At 37.3% G+C, this 18,280-nt stretch overlaps 1 protein-coding gene across 1 annotated transcript; it reads right to left on the bottom strand.

Annotated features, from left to right (window-relative positions):
- Positions 1-14,134: 14,134 nt before the first annotated feature.
- On the bottom strand, positions 14,135-17,390 carry LOC140136195 (carnitine O-acetyltransferase-like). Its single transcript, XM_072157901.1, has 2 exons — positions 17,314-17,390; positions 14,135-16,493 (listed from the first exon to the last, which is right to left on the bottom strand). Exon 2 carries the CDS (start codon positions 16,267-16,269, stop codon positions 14,701-14,703), a length of 1,569 nt encoding a protein of 522 aa, XP_072014002.1. The 5' UTR covers positions 16,270-16,493; positions 17,314-17,390; the 3' UTR covers positions 14,135-14,700.
- Positions 17,391-18,280: the final 890 nt, after the last annotated feature.

The raw sequence follows: 18,280 nt of genomic DNA, 5'->3' as shown, positions 1-18,280 counted from the left end.
CCAATTCCTTGAAAGAAAGGAAATTACAAACCAGAAATATTTTATGTAGTCAAAGTACTACTATTTACCAGTGTTGTCGGAGAAGATCTAGAATACGTCAAAGAACGTTATTCTTCCAAGAAAGGAAATATATTCTTCTGTCGACTTGCTGAAGTCTGGTATTTTGATTCAACGCAACTGTCAAAATAAGTGGGGACAACTGCATCGCAGTCCTGCTTCCTGAAGATATTGTGTGAAAGGTGGAAATAGCACCAAGTTTGGAGAAAGCAGCGCAAGGAGTTAAATTTGGAGAACTGCGCAAGGAGTTTAGCATAGGAGAACGGCGCAAGGAGTTTAGCATAGGAGGACGGCGCAAGGAGTTTAGTATAGGAGAATTGCGCAAGGAGTTGTAAACGTGTTTGGAGAACACCATTTTCGTGTAAGGATTTTATACGCATAGGAGTTATCAATGCAAGTGTACAAAGGACTTCGCTGATTGTCGCAGGACAAGTGAATAGGGATATATTACATCAGTCGTCCAGAACATTACAAGAACTTTATGATCACCAAGAAGAAGAATGCTGGCTAAGTACAAAATAGATAAAGAGTGATTATATTTGATTAATGTATATGTGCATTTGTAGTCATTATATTGTACCAAACGAAACTTGCTTTCAATTAAAGACTTAGATTTTGTTAGCTTAAACGAACAGTGTATTTGTGTTGTGCATTCGTGTGAGTTCGGGTAAAAGGTGATTTTGGCCTTGAGTCAAGTACGACTCGTAACAAAATTGGGGGCTCGTCGTCCGGGAAATACACTGTAAAAAAAGTTGGCATTTATATACTGAGTCTTGAAAGTGAAAGTACAGTATGGCAGAGTTTAAAGCAGAAGAGTTTCTTGAAACTATAGATTGGGAGAAGTTTGATAAGTTGAAGAAACCTGATTTATTAGCATTTGCAAAATACTATGAATTGGATGTAAAGCAAGCCAACAGAAAACAAATAATCAAAAATGCCTTGATTGAAGTTTTGGTTGATGAAGAGTATTTTGAGGAATCCATTTTGGACAAGAGAAAAGAGGTCAAAACTGAAATCGGGGATGCAGTTAAGTTGAAAGAACTAGAAGTTCAGGTGGAAATGGAAAAATGAAAATGCAATTGCAGTTGGACATGCAAAAGCTAGATATGCAAAATAAAGAAAAACAAGAAAGATTAGATATGGAAAATAAAGAGAAACAAGAACGGCTAGACATTGAAAAACAAAAACTAGCAATGGAAGAAAAAGCACGCCAAGAAAAGATGGCGCTTGAGCACCACAAATTAGAAATGGAAGAAAAGGAAAAACTAGCAAAAATTCAAATGGAAGCACATTTGAAAGAAAAAGAAATTGAGTTTGAACAAGAGAAGTTGGCTAAGCTACAATGCTGGCCATAAGTGTTGGGACGGTTTGATAGGGTAATGTAAATAAGCCCCCCACTCCCCCCGATCAATGTTGAATCCTACTTTTTTGGTCACACGCGCCTAGTGGCACCCAACATTGATTGGTGGGGAAGGGGGAGGATTGGGGTGTTAGGAAAGGCTTTAGGCTTGTCACCAAAGAAACCTCCATTTTATCACGCTAACAATAACGGAAATAAGGCCATAATATAGTGTACGTTTTCCGTAAGTGTCCCAACACATTTTGGCCATGGTTGTATTTGAAAAAAAAAAAAAAAATCATCTAATTTCAGTTTTTTGCTTATAACTCAAAAAGTAATTATGATATTGACACCAAATTTGGAGCAGTAAGAGATCCTATAATTATGCTTGACCACAAAAAATATAAATGGCTACATTTTAAATTTAGGGACTGGTCACTTAAAAAGTCTTAAAGCCATATTTTTGGCCATGTTGAAGTTCACTATTCGTCACTTTAACTGTCATCAAAAAGTTAGGTTTTAAAATGACAAATTATTGTTTCCACCAATTAAAATCTTATATTAAAGTTATAGAAGAAAATAAAAGTTATCACAACATCTCGTGATCAAAAAACAAATAAAGGAATCGAACCCATGCACACTTGTTTTTCCAATTTAATGCTGTCTACCTCAATTGAAGTAACGGAGTAAATCAACTTGTTAGCATTAATTTAGACTACATACAATAATGGATGAACAAGTACAGTGTGTTAGCTCAGTTGATGCTCTGCTTTTATTTGTGATCTTATTTATGAAAAAAAAAATCCTACACATTTTCATTTCAACAGAAATTCAGTGATATGAGAAATTATTTATTTTAAAAAGAAAGCAAAAAAAAAAATAAAAAATTAAATAGTTAGGAATTGAACTCGGACTTTTTGAGTACAAGACAGACAACTTATCAACTGAGCTAACATGTTCAAGTGACTCGTAAACTGAATCAAGAGATAGTAGTGATTCTCTTTTATTATAGTACATACCGTGACATGAACTCAAGCATGACCGCATTCATTCTCGTTCCTAAAGTAAGACTAATCATGAAATTTAAATATATTGTATGGACTTTGTATTAAGGATGCGACGGTAAACCAACGAAACACCATCATGACCATACACACATGAATGCATCCCATCGATAAACCATTGCTATAAAGTCTGATCATAGTCAATTGCTTTTATTCTAAGAATACGGTGGTATATCGTGGATTCATGGCGTTATGTTTTACAAATCGACACAATATTTTCACAACAATATCATGGATTACCGATATGATCATTTCAGAAATTCAACTTATTTAGCACAATATTGTCAATTTAAATATCATGATTAATTTGACACTTGTCAATAAACAAAACCATACGAACACCAGTGGTCTCCGATAGCTCAATTGGTTAGCGCGCTGGTCATCTCCAATAGACAGCGCGGGTTCGACTCCATCCAATTTTTTTTTGTTATAATTATTTCGTGACAATTTTCTTTCAAATTACTTTGCAGACGAACAAACTCCTTTTTTCAAATAAAATGCAAAATGTCACTATTATGTGCATTTATTGTGGCTTCTTAGTATTATATACTGCGTTTGTTGTGTTATATAGGTAATGTTGTATCATGAAGATCATTCACCTTTTGTTGTAACTTATCTCTAAATCATGAACTATTATATTTACTAGTATTCATCCTTAAAATCGAGCATGACCTATGCTGAATCCATGAATCACGGATACCAAAAATAATGTATATGCTTTGACCTGCTAATTTGCATCAAACAAAATGACCACAAAAATAATTAGAGTTTTACATACTAATTTAATGATTTTGGTGGTTATTTTGTTTTTATGCAAATTAGAATGTCAAAACATTACAATTATTTATGGTATCCATGATTGTTGGATTCAGCATACTCAAATTGACTTTAAAAACATAGATACCGTTTTAAACTAAAAAATGCACCTAAGACTTCTATTTCTCAGCAGGAAGTCGACTAGTCTAATAGGATATGAAGGTGAATAGTCAATGATGTTTGCTATCTTCTGAAGATGAAATTCTGATTTAGGAATTATGTGTAATGTTATAATAATTACTCTTTTTATGTGCTATGTTATTTTTCAAACGTAAGTTTCTTTGAAAGCGCTTTAATAGATTTCAGTCATAAAACGTAATTTAAGCCCACTCCTGCCGACTATAATTATATTTACACGATATACTTGTTGCAAATACCACATGCGTTTTTGATGCAAACGATGACAATTATTAAAGTTTGTTATTTTGTCTAAAAATTAGCTTTTTTTAATTTAAGTATTATTTTTTGTCCAAAGTCACTCTTCTAAAAGACTTCAATCAATTCCTGTCAACAAATATTATGTATTTCTGGCGACTAAATCACTACTCTTTCAAAATAAAACGTCATTTTATTCAAAATACGTAGTTCACGTAGGCTAATAATGTACAGCACGCCCTGTAAAATACATGATATTGCATATAAAAAGTGACCGTATTGTTATATCACGTGAGGAAAATCCAATAGTTTTTATATAAGTGAAAAAATAAACAGTTTCTCCATTTTCATGTAAAATTTGATGAAAATCCAAGCTATGGTTGAGGAGATATGGGCCAAAACACACATTTTAAAATTGGATTTTTTGTAGCCATAAGTGTTGGGACGGTTTGATAGGGTAATGTAAATAAGCCCCCACTCCCCCGATCAATGTTGAATCCTACTTTTTGGTCACACGCGCCTAGTGGCACCCAACATTGATTGGTGGGGAAGGGGGAGGATTGGGGTGTTAGGAAAGGCTTTAGGCTTGTCACCAAAGAAACCTCCATTTTATCACGCTAACAATAACGGAAATAAGGCCATAATATAGTGTACGTTTTCCGTAAGTGTCCCAACACATTTTGGCCATGGTTGTAGGTGACAAATACTCATCAAGTTTCTCCTCAAAGTCAAAGTCAGGCTTTGATGTTACAAAGTATGTAAAGCTTGTGCCTAAATTTAGCACTGGCTTCTGTGCTGTACTCTGATACCTGTATGATGATTTTCCAACTGTAGGATAGTAGCTGATAGTTCTGTACTCTGATACCTGCTACGCTCGGTGCTCCCTTCGGTCGCTATTCGAGAGGCGTTGCGGTTTGTGGAACGGGGCTAGTTCTACCTAAATTCAAAGAGAAAGAAGTTGACGAGTACTTTCAACATTTTGAAAAGGTAGCTACAAATTTGAAATGGCCTCCAGAGCATTGGACCCTACTGTTACAATGTAGTTTTGTGGGGAAGGCCAGGGAAACTTACTCAGCTCTACCAATAGAGAAGTGTAATGATTATGAAGAAGTCAAACAAGCAGTCCTTAAGGCCTATGTACTGGTGCCTGAAGCATGCAGACAAAAGTTCAGAGATTCAAGAAAGCAAGCAGATCAAACGCATGTAGAATTTGCTAGAGTAAAAGAACAAATGTTTGACAGGTGGCTTGGGTCAAAAGAAGTCAAAGATGATTTCGGCCAACTTAAGCAATTGGTTCTTATAGAAGAGTTCAAGAAATGTGTCCACGTTGACATTAAAACCCATTTGGATGAAAGCGCTAGCAAAATTAAGACGCTAAACGAAGCGGCGACAATGGCGGACGACTATGGCTTAACTCACAAATTGAATGCGAGTAGATTTAGTCATAACAGAAGTTATTCAAACAGGTTCAGCCATAACCAACCTAGAGCAAATCAGGGTGGTACACAAGAAGGGAGATCTCAGTCTAATCACAGCTCCTGGTCTAATTCACAGCATAGTGCTGGTGGTAGAGGGACCCCATGGAGTTCAGGTACCAGACCAACAGGTGGGACTGAATTTAAATCCCAATTAGTTTGCAATTTCTGTAAGAAACCAGGACATACAGTGACCACGTGTCGGAGCTTAAAAGCCAAACAAGATGCACAAAAACAGCAGCAAACTGCTAGTAATACTGTAGGATGTGCAGTGTCACTTGAGTCAAAGAAACAAGTCAGTCAAATCAAGAAACAAGAATTCCCACAAAAGGGAGGTGAGACAGACAAGGTGTGTGAAGAATTTGAACCATTTGTGTTAGAGGGAGTGGTATCACTTGGTGATAATGGTAGTCCAAAGCCCATTAAGATTGTGCGAGATACGTGTTGTGCACGGTCTATGATTCTGGAAGGAACTTTGCCCTTTAATGAGGATAGTTCAGCAGGTAATGCTTTGATCCAGGGTATTGGGATGGAAATACTGAATGTACCTCTCCACAAAATTAACTTGACATCTGACTTAGTTTCTGGTCCTGTAACCATAGGAGTTAGACATGAATTGCCAGTCAAAGGAGTGTCCATGTTGCTAGGAAATGATTTGGCAGGGGGGAAGGTTTTTCCTGACCCAATAGTCACAGATAAGCCCTGTTTACAGGATGATAATAGTGAGGAAGAGGAGATATTTCCTGCATGTGCAGTGACACGGGCAATGAGTAAGAAGGCCTCATTAGAAACAATTGAGGACAACCAAATTGATGACTTAGGCTACAATTTGGAAGACACATTTGTGTCAAAGTTGAATGAGAAAGAAGATAAACTTCCTTCTCCAGGGGATAAAAATACCCCTACAAATGACACAGCCTCTGAGCATGAACACATTGGGGAAACCATGAAAGACCCATTAAGTCATGACAAGCTAATTCTGGAGCAACAAAATGACCCAGAACTCAAAGAGATCAATCAAAGGGCATTGACCCTAGAAGAAGCAGAACAAAATTCTGTCTGTTTTTACAAACAAGATGATGTGCTAATGAGAAAATGGCGCCCCCTGATGTACCTGCCGATGAAGAGTGGAAGGTAGTGCACCAAATTGTGGTACCAAAAGTCTACCACACTGAAGTTATTAACATAGCACATGATAGTCCCATGGCAGGGCATTTGGGTGTTAAGAAAACTCATGAAAGAATTCTGAGACATTTCTGGTGGCCCACTCTCAGAAAAGATGTTTCTGAATATTGCAAAACATGTCACATATGCCAAGTAGTAGGGAAGCCAAATCAGAAAATACCTCCTGCTCCATTAAAGCCAATTCCAGCCTTTGATGAACCATTTAGTAGGGTTATTATTGATTGTGTAGGCCCCCTACCAAAGACTAAGTCAGGTAATCAATACCTTCTGACAATTATGTGCGCGTCAACACGCTTTCCTGAAGCCTTACCCTTGAGAAATATTAAAGCAGTGACCATAGTGAAAGCTTTAACCAAGTTCTTCACATTTGTGGGGCTCCCCAAGTCCATACAGTCAGATCAAGGATCAAACTTTACTTCTGGAGTGTTTCAGCAGGTCATGTATCAATTAGGTATAGAACAGTATACCTCAAGTGCTTACCATCCAGAATCACAAGGTGCACTAGAAAGGTTCCACCAAACATTGAAAAACATGATCAGAACATACTGTTTGGAATTTCAGAGGGACTGGGATGAGGGAGTACACTTGTTGTTGTTTGCTGCTAGGGAAGCTGTTCAGGAAACTTTAGGATTTAGTCCTTTTGAGTTAGTGTTTGGACACACAGTGCAGGCCCTTAAAGTTGTTGAAAGAAAAGTGGCTCAATGAGAAATCAGATATCAATTTGTTGGATTATGTCTCCAATTTTAAGCATAGGCTTAACAGAGTAACTGATATTGCCAAAGAAAACTTGAAACAGGGTCAGGCCAAAATGAAACAATGGTACGATAAACATGCCAAAGAGAGAGTGTTCAAACCAGGTGCCAAAGTTCTAGTACTGTTTCCAATTCCAGAACACCCATTACAAGCCAGATATCATGGCCCATGTGAGGTAGAGTCAAAAGTGGGTGAAGTTAATTATATTATCAAGACTCCTGGTAGACGCAAGAGCAGGCAGTTATGCCACATAAATATGCTCAAAGAGTATGTTGAAAGAAGTGACAGTGGCATTCCAAAACCTGTGTGTACAGTAAAACATGCTGATAATGTAGACAAACATGCCGATGTAGACAAAATCGCCAATGTAGACAAGAGTAAAGATGACAATTCTGATGTCACATTTGACCTGGATAAAGAGCTGGAGCACAAAGAGTATAATGTAAAATTGAACAATTCTGATGTGCTCACTAATTTGGACTCAAAGTTAGGTCATCTTTCTCAAGATCAACAAAGTCAAATTGCAAATTTGATTCACAAATTTGACAATATATTTCCTGATACGCCAAGTAGAACAAATGCTGCATTTTCATGATGTAGATGTTGGTGATACAAAACCAATCAAGCAGCATCCTTATAGAGTCAATCCATTGAAAATGGAACATCTCAAAAATGAGATCAATTATATGCTAGACAATGATATCATAGAACCAAGTAGTAGTGAGTGGAGTTCACCATGCATTCTTGTTCCCAAGCCTGATGGTTCATACCGATTGGTCGCAGACATGAGAGCTGCAAATGTTCATTCAAAGACAGACTCGTACCCAATTCCAAGAATTGATGATTGCATAGACAAAATTGGGAATGCAAAATTTGTTAGCAAATTTGATCTTTTGAAAGGGTACTGGCAGGTTCCACTCACAGACCGTGCCAAAGAGATTTCTGCTTTTTGTACACCATTTGGTCTTTACCAATACAAAGTTATGCCATTTGGGTTGAAAAACGCACCCGCAACATTTCAGAGAATGGTAAATCAAATTGTGGCAGACATAGAGGGATGTGAAGCGTATGTAGATGATTTGATTGTTTACAGTCAAACTTGGGAACAACACATGGAACAACTCCATCAATTGTTTAAGAAGCTGTCTGAAGTACAGTTGACAGTCAATCTGGTAAAAAGTGAGTTTTGCCATGCCACAGTCACATACTTAGGATATGTTGTAGGTCAAGGTCAGGTGAAACCTATCAAAGCCAAAGTTGAAGCAATTGAGCAATACCCCACACCTGTAAACAAGAAGGCACTCATGAGATTTCTAGGAATGGTTGGCTATTATAGAAAGTTCTGTCCAAACTTTTCAGAGATAGCAAGTCCTTTGACTGATTTGTTGAAGAAAGATGCAAAATTCATTTGGTCAGAACAGTGTGAAAATGCTTTTCACAAAGTCAAATCAATACTCATGAGTTCACCAGTACTTACTGCACCTGATTTTCAGAAGCAGTTCAAGTTGACTGTTGATGCCAGTGACATAGGCTGTGGAGGTGTTGTGATGCAAGAGGGTGAAGATCAAATAGATCACCCCATTTGTTACTTTTCAAGGAAATTCAACAAGCACCAGAGAAATTACTCCACAATTGAGAAGGAGTGTCTAGCATTGCTATTAGCATTGCTACATTTTGATGTGTATTTGGGTACCACAGTATACCCTGTGCTTGTTTTCACAGATCACAATACCCTCACCTTCATCAACAGGATGAAGAACAAAAACCAAAGACTGGTGAGGTGGAGTTTAACCTTGCAAGAGTACAATCTGGACATCAAACATATTAAGGGAAAAGACAATGTAATGGCTGATGCCCTGTCCAGAATTGCATAAAAAGGGCTGATAAACAAAAATTCCTTTTAATAGGGAACTTGTGTGACAAGTAGTCACTGTGTATGATGAGTTAAATACTCAGAGTTAATAATATGTTGAAGTTGATGTAAAAGAGGAAAACATTAAAGAAAGTTTTCATTACATTCGAACTTTCTTCTTTTAAGGAGGAGGGTATGATGTGCCCTGAGTAATTTGATTTAATTTAATTATTTAACTTTGTTTACAAGCTTAAAGTATTTCATGAGAGGGGAAACCCCCTTGTACGTGCAAGATAATGGTGTGGAAAGTCATTTTGGAATTCCCCAAATTATTGTAAACAAAGTCAGATCTATGTTTGGAACTTGGAAAGCCCCAGTTCATTATTGCACCATCAGGAAAACCCCCCAGGAAGTGATGTAATGTGAAAGGTGAATGTGTATAATTAATCTTGGGAAATCCCAAGATTGCAGCAATGTTGTGAAAATGTGATTGAAGTAATGGTTTATTAATAGATGATGGGTTTTTGCATGAGTACTGATATAAAAAGTTGAAGGCTTTTGTTGGGACTTTACAGAATGTCATGTGAGATTGAAAACTCCACATGTGTGTGATGGTCTTCGTGCTTCAAAAAAAGAAGTACATTTTAACCACTTTATATAGCCAATAATTGAGCTTATTTTAATACAGCAACGAAGAAGACAGCGAACACACAAAAGTGCTCTTCCTCATCAAAGGATTAAAAGTTCTTCTGTCAAATTGCTGGAGTTTGCTGGGTTTGTGAAGGCAACGCATCTGTCAAAAAACAGTGGAGCTGTGTTAAAGAAACCTGTTCCCTGTAAAAGGAGTGGTTGGTGAAAGAAACACCATTTTTGGAGAAAGCAGCGCAAGGAGATATATTTGTGGAGAAAGCAGCGCAAGGAGATATTGTGGAGATATCAGCGCAAAGGAGATTGGAGGAAGCATCATCATTTTCGTATGAGGATTTTATGTGCAAGGATTTATAAATGCAAGAGTACGATGGACTTCGCTGATTTTCGCAGAACAAGTGAATAAGGATATATTACATCAGTCGTCCAGAACACTGCAAGAACTCTAGAATCACCAACAAGAAGACCGCTGGTTAAGTACCGATATAATAAAACTGATTGTGTGATTTTATTGTAATTGTTGTTATATGTACCAAGCATACTCTATTTTCAATTAAAGACTTATATTATGTTAGCTTAATCAAACAGTGTATTTGTGTTGTGCATTCGTGTGAGTTCGGGTAAAAGGTGATTTTGGCCTTGAGTCAAGTACGACTCGTAACACTATCCTTAAGCTTAAAAGGACTACTAGAACAAGGAACAAGAGTTGGATTAACTTACCCAACAAACTGCAACATTGCAAAAAAATCCAACCTCACCTCTCTTGAGAACTGGAAATTTACTGATACACACTGGCTGAGCGAAAGCGTGAAAGTGAGAGCATAAAACGCCTTCACTGTGTAGGCCTACCCCAAATGATACGCCTGACTAAACCGATCCGAATCACTGCGATATTGTTAACCAAATCGCAAACAACATTACTGCTCTATTCTTCAGCGAATAGCTTCGTAAGAAAAAGTATTCGCTATTAAAATGCGCGTTTCTTAAGGGTTCTGACATTAACGTTTAGTGACGTTTTCACGTATTTTTTGTATGGAATTGCGTTCTGAATACGTGGAATGTCCTTTTGATATCAAATAAATCATACAAATTTTATGACAAATTATTAAAATTTGATATTTTAAATTTTTTGGATATTTAACAGTCCTCGAAGTAAACTTTATAAATCCAATGATATGTGCTTAAAGTGTATGTAGCTGGGATGAAAAGCCGACGATCAATTGAAAATTTTGACCTTTCATATTGAAGATATACATTTTTTTCCCAAAAAGTTTTTGGTGTTTTGGGGAAAAATTCTTGTTATTATCTAATGAAGGACCGAATGAACACAAAGCAGACAATAAAAATTCCCTTTAAAAGGGAAGGCCAGCCTCAATGCAGAAGAGGTCTTGTAAATAGTTTGGGTCACCGTGAAAGGCATTTTAGGATCACGCTTACATCCATGTTACATGACAGTTCACCAAACCATCAATGGTGAGAACATGCACACTGTAACAGCAAACAACATTAACTCCTATAATTCCTGTCAACTCTTTAATTCATTACTCCAAATTGTTCTGTATTTTTGTCTTTACTGCTTTTTACCCATGCTTATTATTAAAATCAAGAAATACACTGCAGTTGTTAGTTAATTCGCTATGTTAACTCAACTTACATGCACATTTTATTTTAAAATAATTTTATATTATTTCGCAATGTATAGTTTACTATAAAGTAGATAGTGGCAAGCACATGATAAAGGACTGATCATTCACTACAATCTTTACTTTTAAACTGTATTTTTTGAATGTGTTGATTGTTTGTCCGAAACTCCTGCAAAGCTATGGACATGGCATCTTACCTACTCCATTCTGTAATAGTCTGCATTGTGTGTTTTCTCAGTCTTCAATCATTTTGTTGAATGTAATTTTATGAATCAAATAAAAAAGATAGAAATTGGCCTCACTTTAGTTATGTGTCATTTTACAGTATTTATAATTTATAAAGTAAGACAATAAGTTATTTATTTTCTATAAGTGCATGTCAAAATATGGGATATATTGTTCAATATTATAGCTAGCCCCTAAAAACTTTATTTTCAATCGGATTTTTCCGTTGAAAAGACAAAACTGATGTTAAAGATAGCAATAATATCATCAATAACATTTTGAGTCAATTTTATCCATAAAACGATACAGGATAGGATAGATAATTACTTTGACTTCAATGTGGTCCATATAATGAAGATTTTGATTCTACAACATTATTAGATCTGTTATCAACATATCAATTATGCACTCACAGGCAACCAAACATCATGCTATGCTCAGTAGTCCACTGATATGACCTCGTGATCATTCCCCGCTTTGACCATGTCATTTTTTTGATATGCTGATTGCTGAACAAGTTTATGTTTATATGTGTAGGCCTAACCTATGATAACTTTTTAAGTCATAATTAATTCAAACATAACTTTGGCAATACTCAATCGTTTTCGTTCGTTGAAACGGCAAAACATACTTTCTTTTCCTTGCAAATCGAATTAGACAAAACATTTCCACCACGAGAAGTAAAAAAAATAATTCATACCAATAGAAGAAGGTTATAATCTTAGCTAATCTTTAGTGTACACAAACCCCATCTCAGAATTAGGTACCAGCCCTATGGGCTGGCGAAAAGCTCTCTCCATGCCGAACTCTCTGAAGCGTCCTTTGCAGACGACATTCTGTGACCGACCTTGTTGGTATCCAAAATAAACGCACCGCATCCCGTACTACTTGCATCACTAAAAATAAAACACGAGGAATAGTATAGCTAATTAATTGACGTTTGACTGGATCTACCAACTTAATCTTCCAAAAGAATAGCTCATTGATAGCTGAGCTACCAGATGATATATTGAAAACGCTATCCTAACTACAACGATTAACAATTATATGATGTAAAAACCGTGTCATAAGTCTCGCAATAAGCCTGCAATAGGTCCAACTACGGGCATTAAGGAGATAATCTTCCCTGTAAATGAAGCCATCATCTTCCTGGCGGTAGTCCGAGGCAAGGAGTCTACAACGCAGGTGATAAACTCTAGTATCCCCGATACTGTATGTTACGCCAAAGATACTAAAAATTTATTTTTATTTCTTTGGTTTACATCCAGGAACCCTTCAGCGGCGTCTCAAACAAATCCAAGCTATTGGGACTCCAAATGGATTTCTCGCAATTCGGCACCAACTCCGCACTGAGGTCCGATTTAACTCTCCTGGCAATCGAGGTAGCAGACCGTATCCGAAGCCCTACACCAACTGTCATCCAGATTATAGCACAAGAAATAAATCCTAAAGATCTCCAATACTTGAACAAAGAACAAAGAACTTTTGTAAACACACATGGTGCCGAAGGCAATCCGAATGGAAGTACGGTGAAAAAAACCCAATCAATTCCGTTAAATTGCCAGAAAAAAAACCAAGAAACTGTTGATGTGGCGGGAATATATCAATGTTGTGGTATTAAACCGACTGCAAGTTAAATGAGATCTAAAGGATGTCTCTGGCAATCACAACATCATGCCTTATATGTTAGAAAAATAATTATCAAGCACGAATTACAGGCTAATTACGTGGTTTTATTTAAAATAAACTCATATTGACCATAAAAAGGAATAAAAACAATCGGCTCTCAACACACGATATTCAAATTTCCCGCGCCGAAATTGTCTAGTGCAATGACGTCATGGTTATTTGTGCTCAATTGATTTCAGCATTCATTCTTTTGCTGGGAAGTCATTGCATTGGACAATTTCGGCGCACGGGAATTTTGAATATCGCGTGTTGAGAGACGGCTGTATTATTTTATGGTCAATATAAGTTTGTTTAAAATAAAACCACGCAATTTGTGCTTGATAATTAATTTTCTAACATATAAGGCATAAATGTTGTGATTGCCGGAGACATCCTTTTAAAAAAACCCACCTTTGCAAAGTAATCTAAAGCATGCCGCCAATCTCAACTTTTCATATTTACGTGCCTAAGATCAAGAATGAGACTTCTGAATCTGAATTTATGGCAGTTGGCTTTTCTGACACTTGCACTATCAAGCCTTTTTAAGGGGACAGGCAGAACCACTCAAAGTGGGAAATTTTAGACATTGTGTGTATTGTATCTTTAAATGTAATGATGGTAAGTACATAAAAGTATACATTTTCAGAAAGGAAATGATGCAAGGATTCCAACTAGCACGGCGGATTTCTGCAACAATGTGCAATGTTTGAGAAATCGCCAAAATTGATTTATTTTTCGGTCCACCATAACAAATTGCCCTAAATATCCAAATTGACAAAAATGGCATATTTGTGTTCTAAAGACACAAAACTAGAACCAGTTTTCTCAAATTGTTTAATTATTTCGTCGTTTTAAAAATATGTGTCAAAAAGGATCAAATTTTGACTTTTTTTTTTTTTCAATTTTGACCAAAATATTTGATATTTAAAGGTATATTTTTAAAACATACTCTGACATTGCAAACCTTTGTTCAGAAGTGTGATGACCAGGGAATGCGTGCATTTAGAACACCATTCACCTGACTATCCTGTTGCAAGGACATTAATGATGAAGTCTCTCCATGCTTGCACTACACTGCAAAAACTCGGGTGTTTAAAGTAACCGGTTGGAGTTAATAGAGGACCAAACCCAGGGGTGTTATTTTTAACACTTTTGGCCAGTTTTTGGGTGTTATTTTTACACTCTTGGTGTCATTTTTAACACCTGGAAGGTATACGTTCAATAACACCAAAAGTGCAGTGTTAAAAAGCAAAACCCCTGGGTGCGGCTCTCTATTGACTTCAACCCGTGATACTTTTAACACCCGAGTTTTTGCAGTTTAGTTCTGCTGGTACATTGTCCATTCCAGACGCCTCCCCTACCTGTTTCTTTTATTGCCGTTTGAACTAAGTAAGAGGCAGTCAACCTCAACAGTGGTGGGAGCAGTTTAATACTGCTGGATCTCCATGGCTCTAATGGTTGTAAAGCTCTCAATTATATTCTGTCCATCTGCTGTGAATCTCCTGTTCTTCAGTGCGACACTTCCCATTGGATTGAGGTAGATCTTCCCGTTTTATCTGTTGTTTATATAGGTCTTATGCCTTTTTGCTCTTATTCTTGGTCAGGATCCCCTCAATCTCTTCACACTGCTCATATCAAGCAGGCTACTTTCTAATGCAGCTGTATAAGTGTCTGCGAGAACGCCATTGGAAGGTTTGTACGTGGACACAGTGAAGAACAAATGATTGTCTTGGACATTGTAGTACACACCATAAGCATTTTCCATTTTGGGTGCAGCAAAGGTTCCACAAACTTGGTTTAAGGTAATCTGACTTGAAATGGTCTTGAACTGTTGTGTTTTGATGTACGCGGGATCCTGAAAGAACTGTGGTACGGGCTGGCCATTTTCTATAGCCATGAGCTTGAGTGCGCTAAGGTGGCGGTCTATTCCGTTACCAGTTTTGGTGAAGTTGGTGTATTGTCTGTGTGTCTTTATTGCATCGGTGAGAAATTGCAAAGTTGTCATATTATTGGGTGATACCATCATTGAGCGCACAAATCTATCGCTGGCTTCCGAGACTGCACGAATAAAGTCTGTTCGTCCATATCTGAACTGCCTAAGTGAAGCAGTTTCTCTTGAGGGCATTGCTCGTCCAAAGAGTCTAAAGTTTGTTAACTGTATTGCCATCTGGATAAAGCCATCTGGGCTTATACCATTAACTTTCAGGAAGTTTTTACCGTAGTTCTCAAACCGGAGGGTTGACAACTGAACATCTTTACAGTACATGTCAATGTGACTACCCGCAGACGCAATGGCTGCGTGTGACACGCTGTCAATCTGGAATGTTAATTTTGTTGGCTTTGCTGCATCTTCCAAGTGCTCTGCGTTTGGATTGAACGAGCAATGTTTTTTGGCATGGGTGAACGCGTGAGTAAGCATACGGCCTCTAGGGCCACCATCGGTGATTGTGTGATCGTATACCGCACCAACTTTACCATCACTTCCAACGAATAATTGGATTGTCTTGTAGAACCACCTGTTGCCACTGTTGTATGCACTACCTCCTCCTAACAGAGCATTTTGTGCTGGGTGTATGGCTGCATTGATAATGGGAGCGCTGTCGAGACACAAAAGAAATATTGCACTATTTATGGCATCAAAAGTTTTCTGGTTCGTTGGATTAGCTCTCAGTCTGCCATATTCTCTTCCGCAAGTGTCTCTATTCTCAGTGGTAAGAAGACCAACCGGGCTATCGGGTAGTTTGGTTGCTTGGTTGACATACTCCAGATGGTTGTACAGGGCATCAACAGGTATGGGAATTTCGTAGTCATTCAGAACGTTGACTTGGTAGAAGTGGTTGTTTGAAACTACAACGATATGACGCGACCGCGTTTGTGCGATTGTATCTTTTGTGACACCTGGGATACGACAGGTGCCAAAGAGTCCGTCATATTGCTTCATACACAGTGGTTGTCCTTTAATTGTATCTTGTGACAATGCTCCAGTATTAATCATATGATTGAAGTCAAGAGCACCAGCTGTAAGTGCAGCGGCGAATTTTATTTGGTCGGCATCCATCTCCTCTGAAAGACTGGTTTGGGCAGATTGCACAAGCACTATGAAATATGTATGGTCGGCGATCTTCAAGGTATAGACTCTGCACGAAATGGTCGATCCACCTGTCATCATTCATTTTATGTTCTACGATCTGCTGTAGACGCTCTCCAACTTCTCCTGGTCTGCCGAACTGCAGCGTGACTTTTCTGGTCGCATCAAATTCCTCGCGTGTGACGAGAGGCGCAATTGACAAAAGATACCTTTGGAGAGATTGATGTAGTGGTGGTGCCACAAGTTTGGAGAGTTGGGGTGCCATCTTGAGTGTTCTGGTCGCCATAGCAACAGCTACTGTGCGTCTTTAGGAAAGAGCAAAGAGGAAGGTGGCATTAGGTATCAATATGAAATGGTAATGGGCCATTATCTTAAAGAAGTGTCGTCCCTGATAGAGGATAAAGGGCTACTTGGCTGAATTTTTGTCATTTGTCCCAGTAAATAGATATCCAATTGTTCTTGTTCATCAACAAGTGGATAAAATTACATTGAAATTACGACTTATTGTCAAGTGTTTTCATCTCGAAACCCGACGCTATAAGGGGGACGGCACTTATTATATAAAAACAAGTCTTCATTGCCTCACTAATAAAAATAGAAAACTCTTAATTTGAGACTTTTTGTGTGTTTTTATCTTTATGTGTGACTTCAGGTTAAACTAAGTGACTTTTAATCATTTGTATTTTAAGAGAATGTAAAACAACCTCAATATTTTTCTCTGTCGATCATGGGATTGGGCTGCAATCTACAGCTGATCCATGTCGTGCAAAAAATGTTTTAAAAAATTGAAGATGTGTTTTTATGTGCATTTTTAAACTCGGTGCGGTTTTTAAAAACTCGATGCGTTTTTAAAAACTCGATGCAATTTGGAGGGTGGGGCGTGCCACAGTACAAAATGATGCACAACACACACACATGGGCTTGGGTTTGCATATACAAGCAACACCGTCCATTTTGTTTTTCACTGCGCTCATTTGTTGTAATGTATAATATAACATTCAATGTTTTTTATACCCAGTGGTGTTTTGCATTATTTTTTGCGATTTAATTCGCAAAATTAGCCGTCAAAAACGAAATGCGCGCGCTACGGGAAACAAACTTGTTTTTTTTTTAATTTGGTCTTACCTTTATCCTGTAAATCTTCTAGAAGAAAATCAAACAGCACTACCACTTGTCTCACAAATCTCAAAAATACATCCATAGTGGCTTCGAGTCAAAACAGCTACTGAGCTGAGCTGATTTTGTGATTTGCCGTATAGAATATGAGGGAGAACTGGTTGGAACCAGTTTAATTTAATAAATAGGTCAATAGCAGACGTTTTGCACGTGAATAACGCCTTCCGTGCAGCATGCAATTGTGTAACACCTATTCGTTCGATGGTTTGCAGGACGCAGAATCTAAAAAGTGCGGGGAGGGGGCCATAGGGGTGTCTATTCTTCCATTATTCGTCCTCAAACAGGCCAAAGGGGAGGGAATAATTTTAGCCTATTTATGGGGACGTGTTTTGTGTTTTGAAAACTGAAAAGAAGGGGAAAATAAAGAAAACACCCCACCCACCCAGAAAAGAAGAAGATCCAACAGGTTTCAATTAAGGCTGTCATGAAACATGTAATACTGACTTCTCAGCTTATAATTTATACCCAGCAAACACAAAACGTTTTCGACTTCATTCGCAAAAGGTTATAAAAGGTTGTCAGAAAACGTTTAAATGTTGGGTTATATAAAGGATATATTAAGGGTATAAAACGTTTTCATAACATTAAAAATCATTTTTTGATAATCTACTGCTCCTCAAACAAAAATGTTTTACAGAAAACGTTTAAATGTCGGGTTATATAAAGGGTATAAAAACGTTTTAATAACATTCCAAAAACATTTTTGAAAACTTGATACAAAACATTCTAAACAGAATGTTATTTTAGTTGAAAAACATTTTGCGAAAAATGTTTGCCCAAAATATTTGCAATAACGTTTTAAAAACGTTTTCATGACCTTTATATAACCCGACATTTAAATGTTATTAAAACGTTTTGAAAAAAAACATTTTAAGAACATTTCTGTGTTTGCTGGGTGCAAATATTTTAACATAAT

Source organism: Amphiura filiformis, chromosome 16 (assembly GCF_039555335.1).
Source record: "Amphiura filiformis chromosome 16, Afil_fr2py, whole genome shotgun sequence".
Classification (NCBI taxonomy): Eukaryota; Metazoa; Echinodermata; class Ophiuroidea; order Amphilepidida; family Amphiuridae; genus Amphiura; species Amphiura filiformis.
The sequence above is the reverse complement of the archived record's forward strand: the minus strand, read 5'-3'. Positions and strand labels throughout refer to the sequence as shown.

Excerpts from the sequence above, each read along its gene's own strand:
- LOC140136195 (XM_072157901.1), bottom strand. The coding sequence starts at position 16,269 with ATGATGACAGGTGGATCGACCATTTCGTGCAGAGTCTATACCTTGAAG.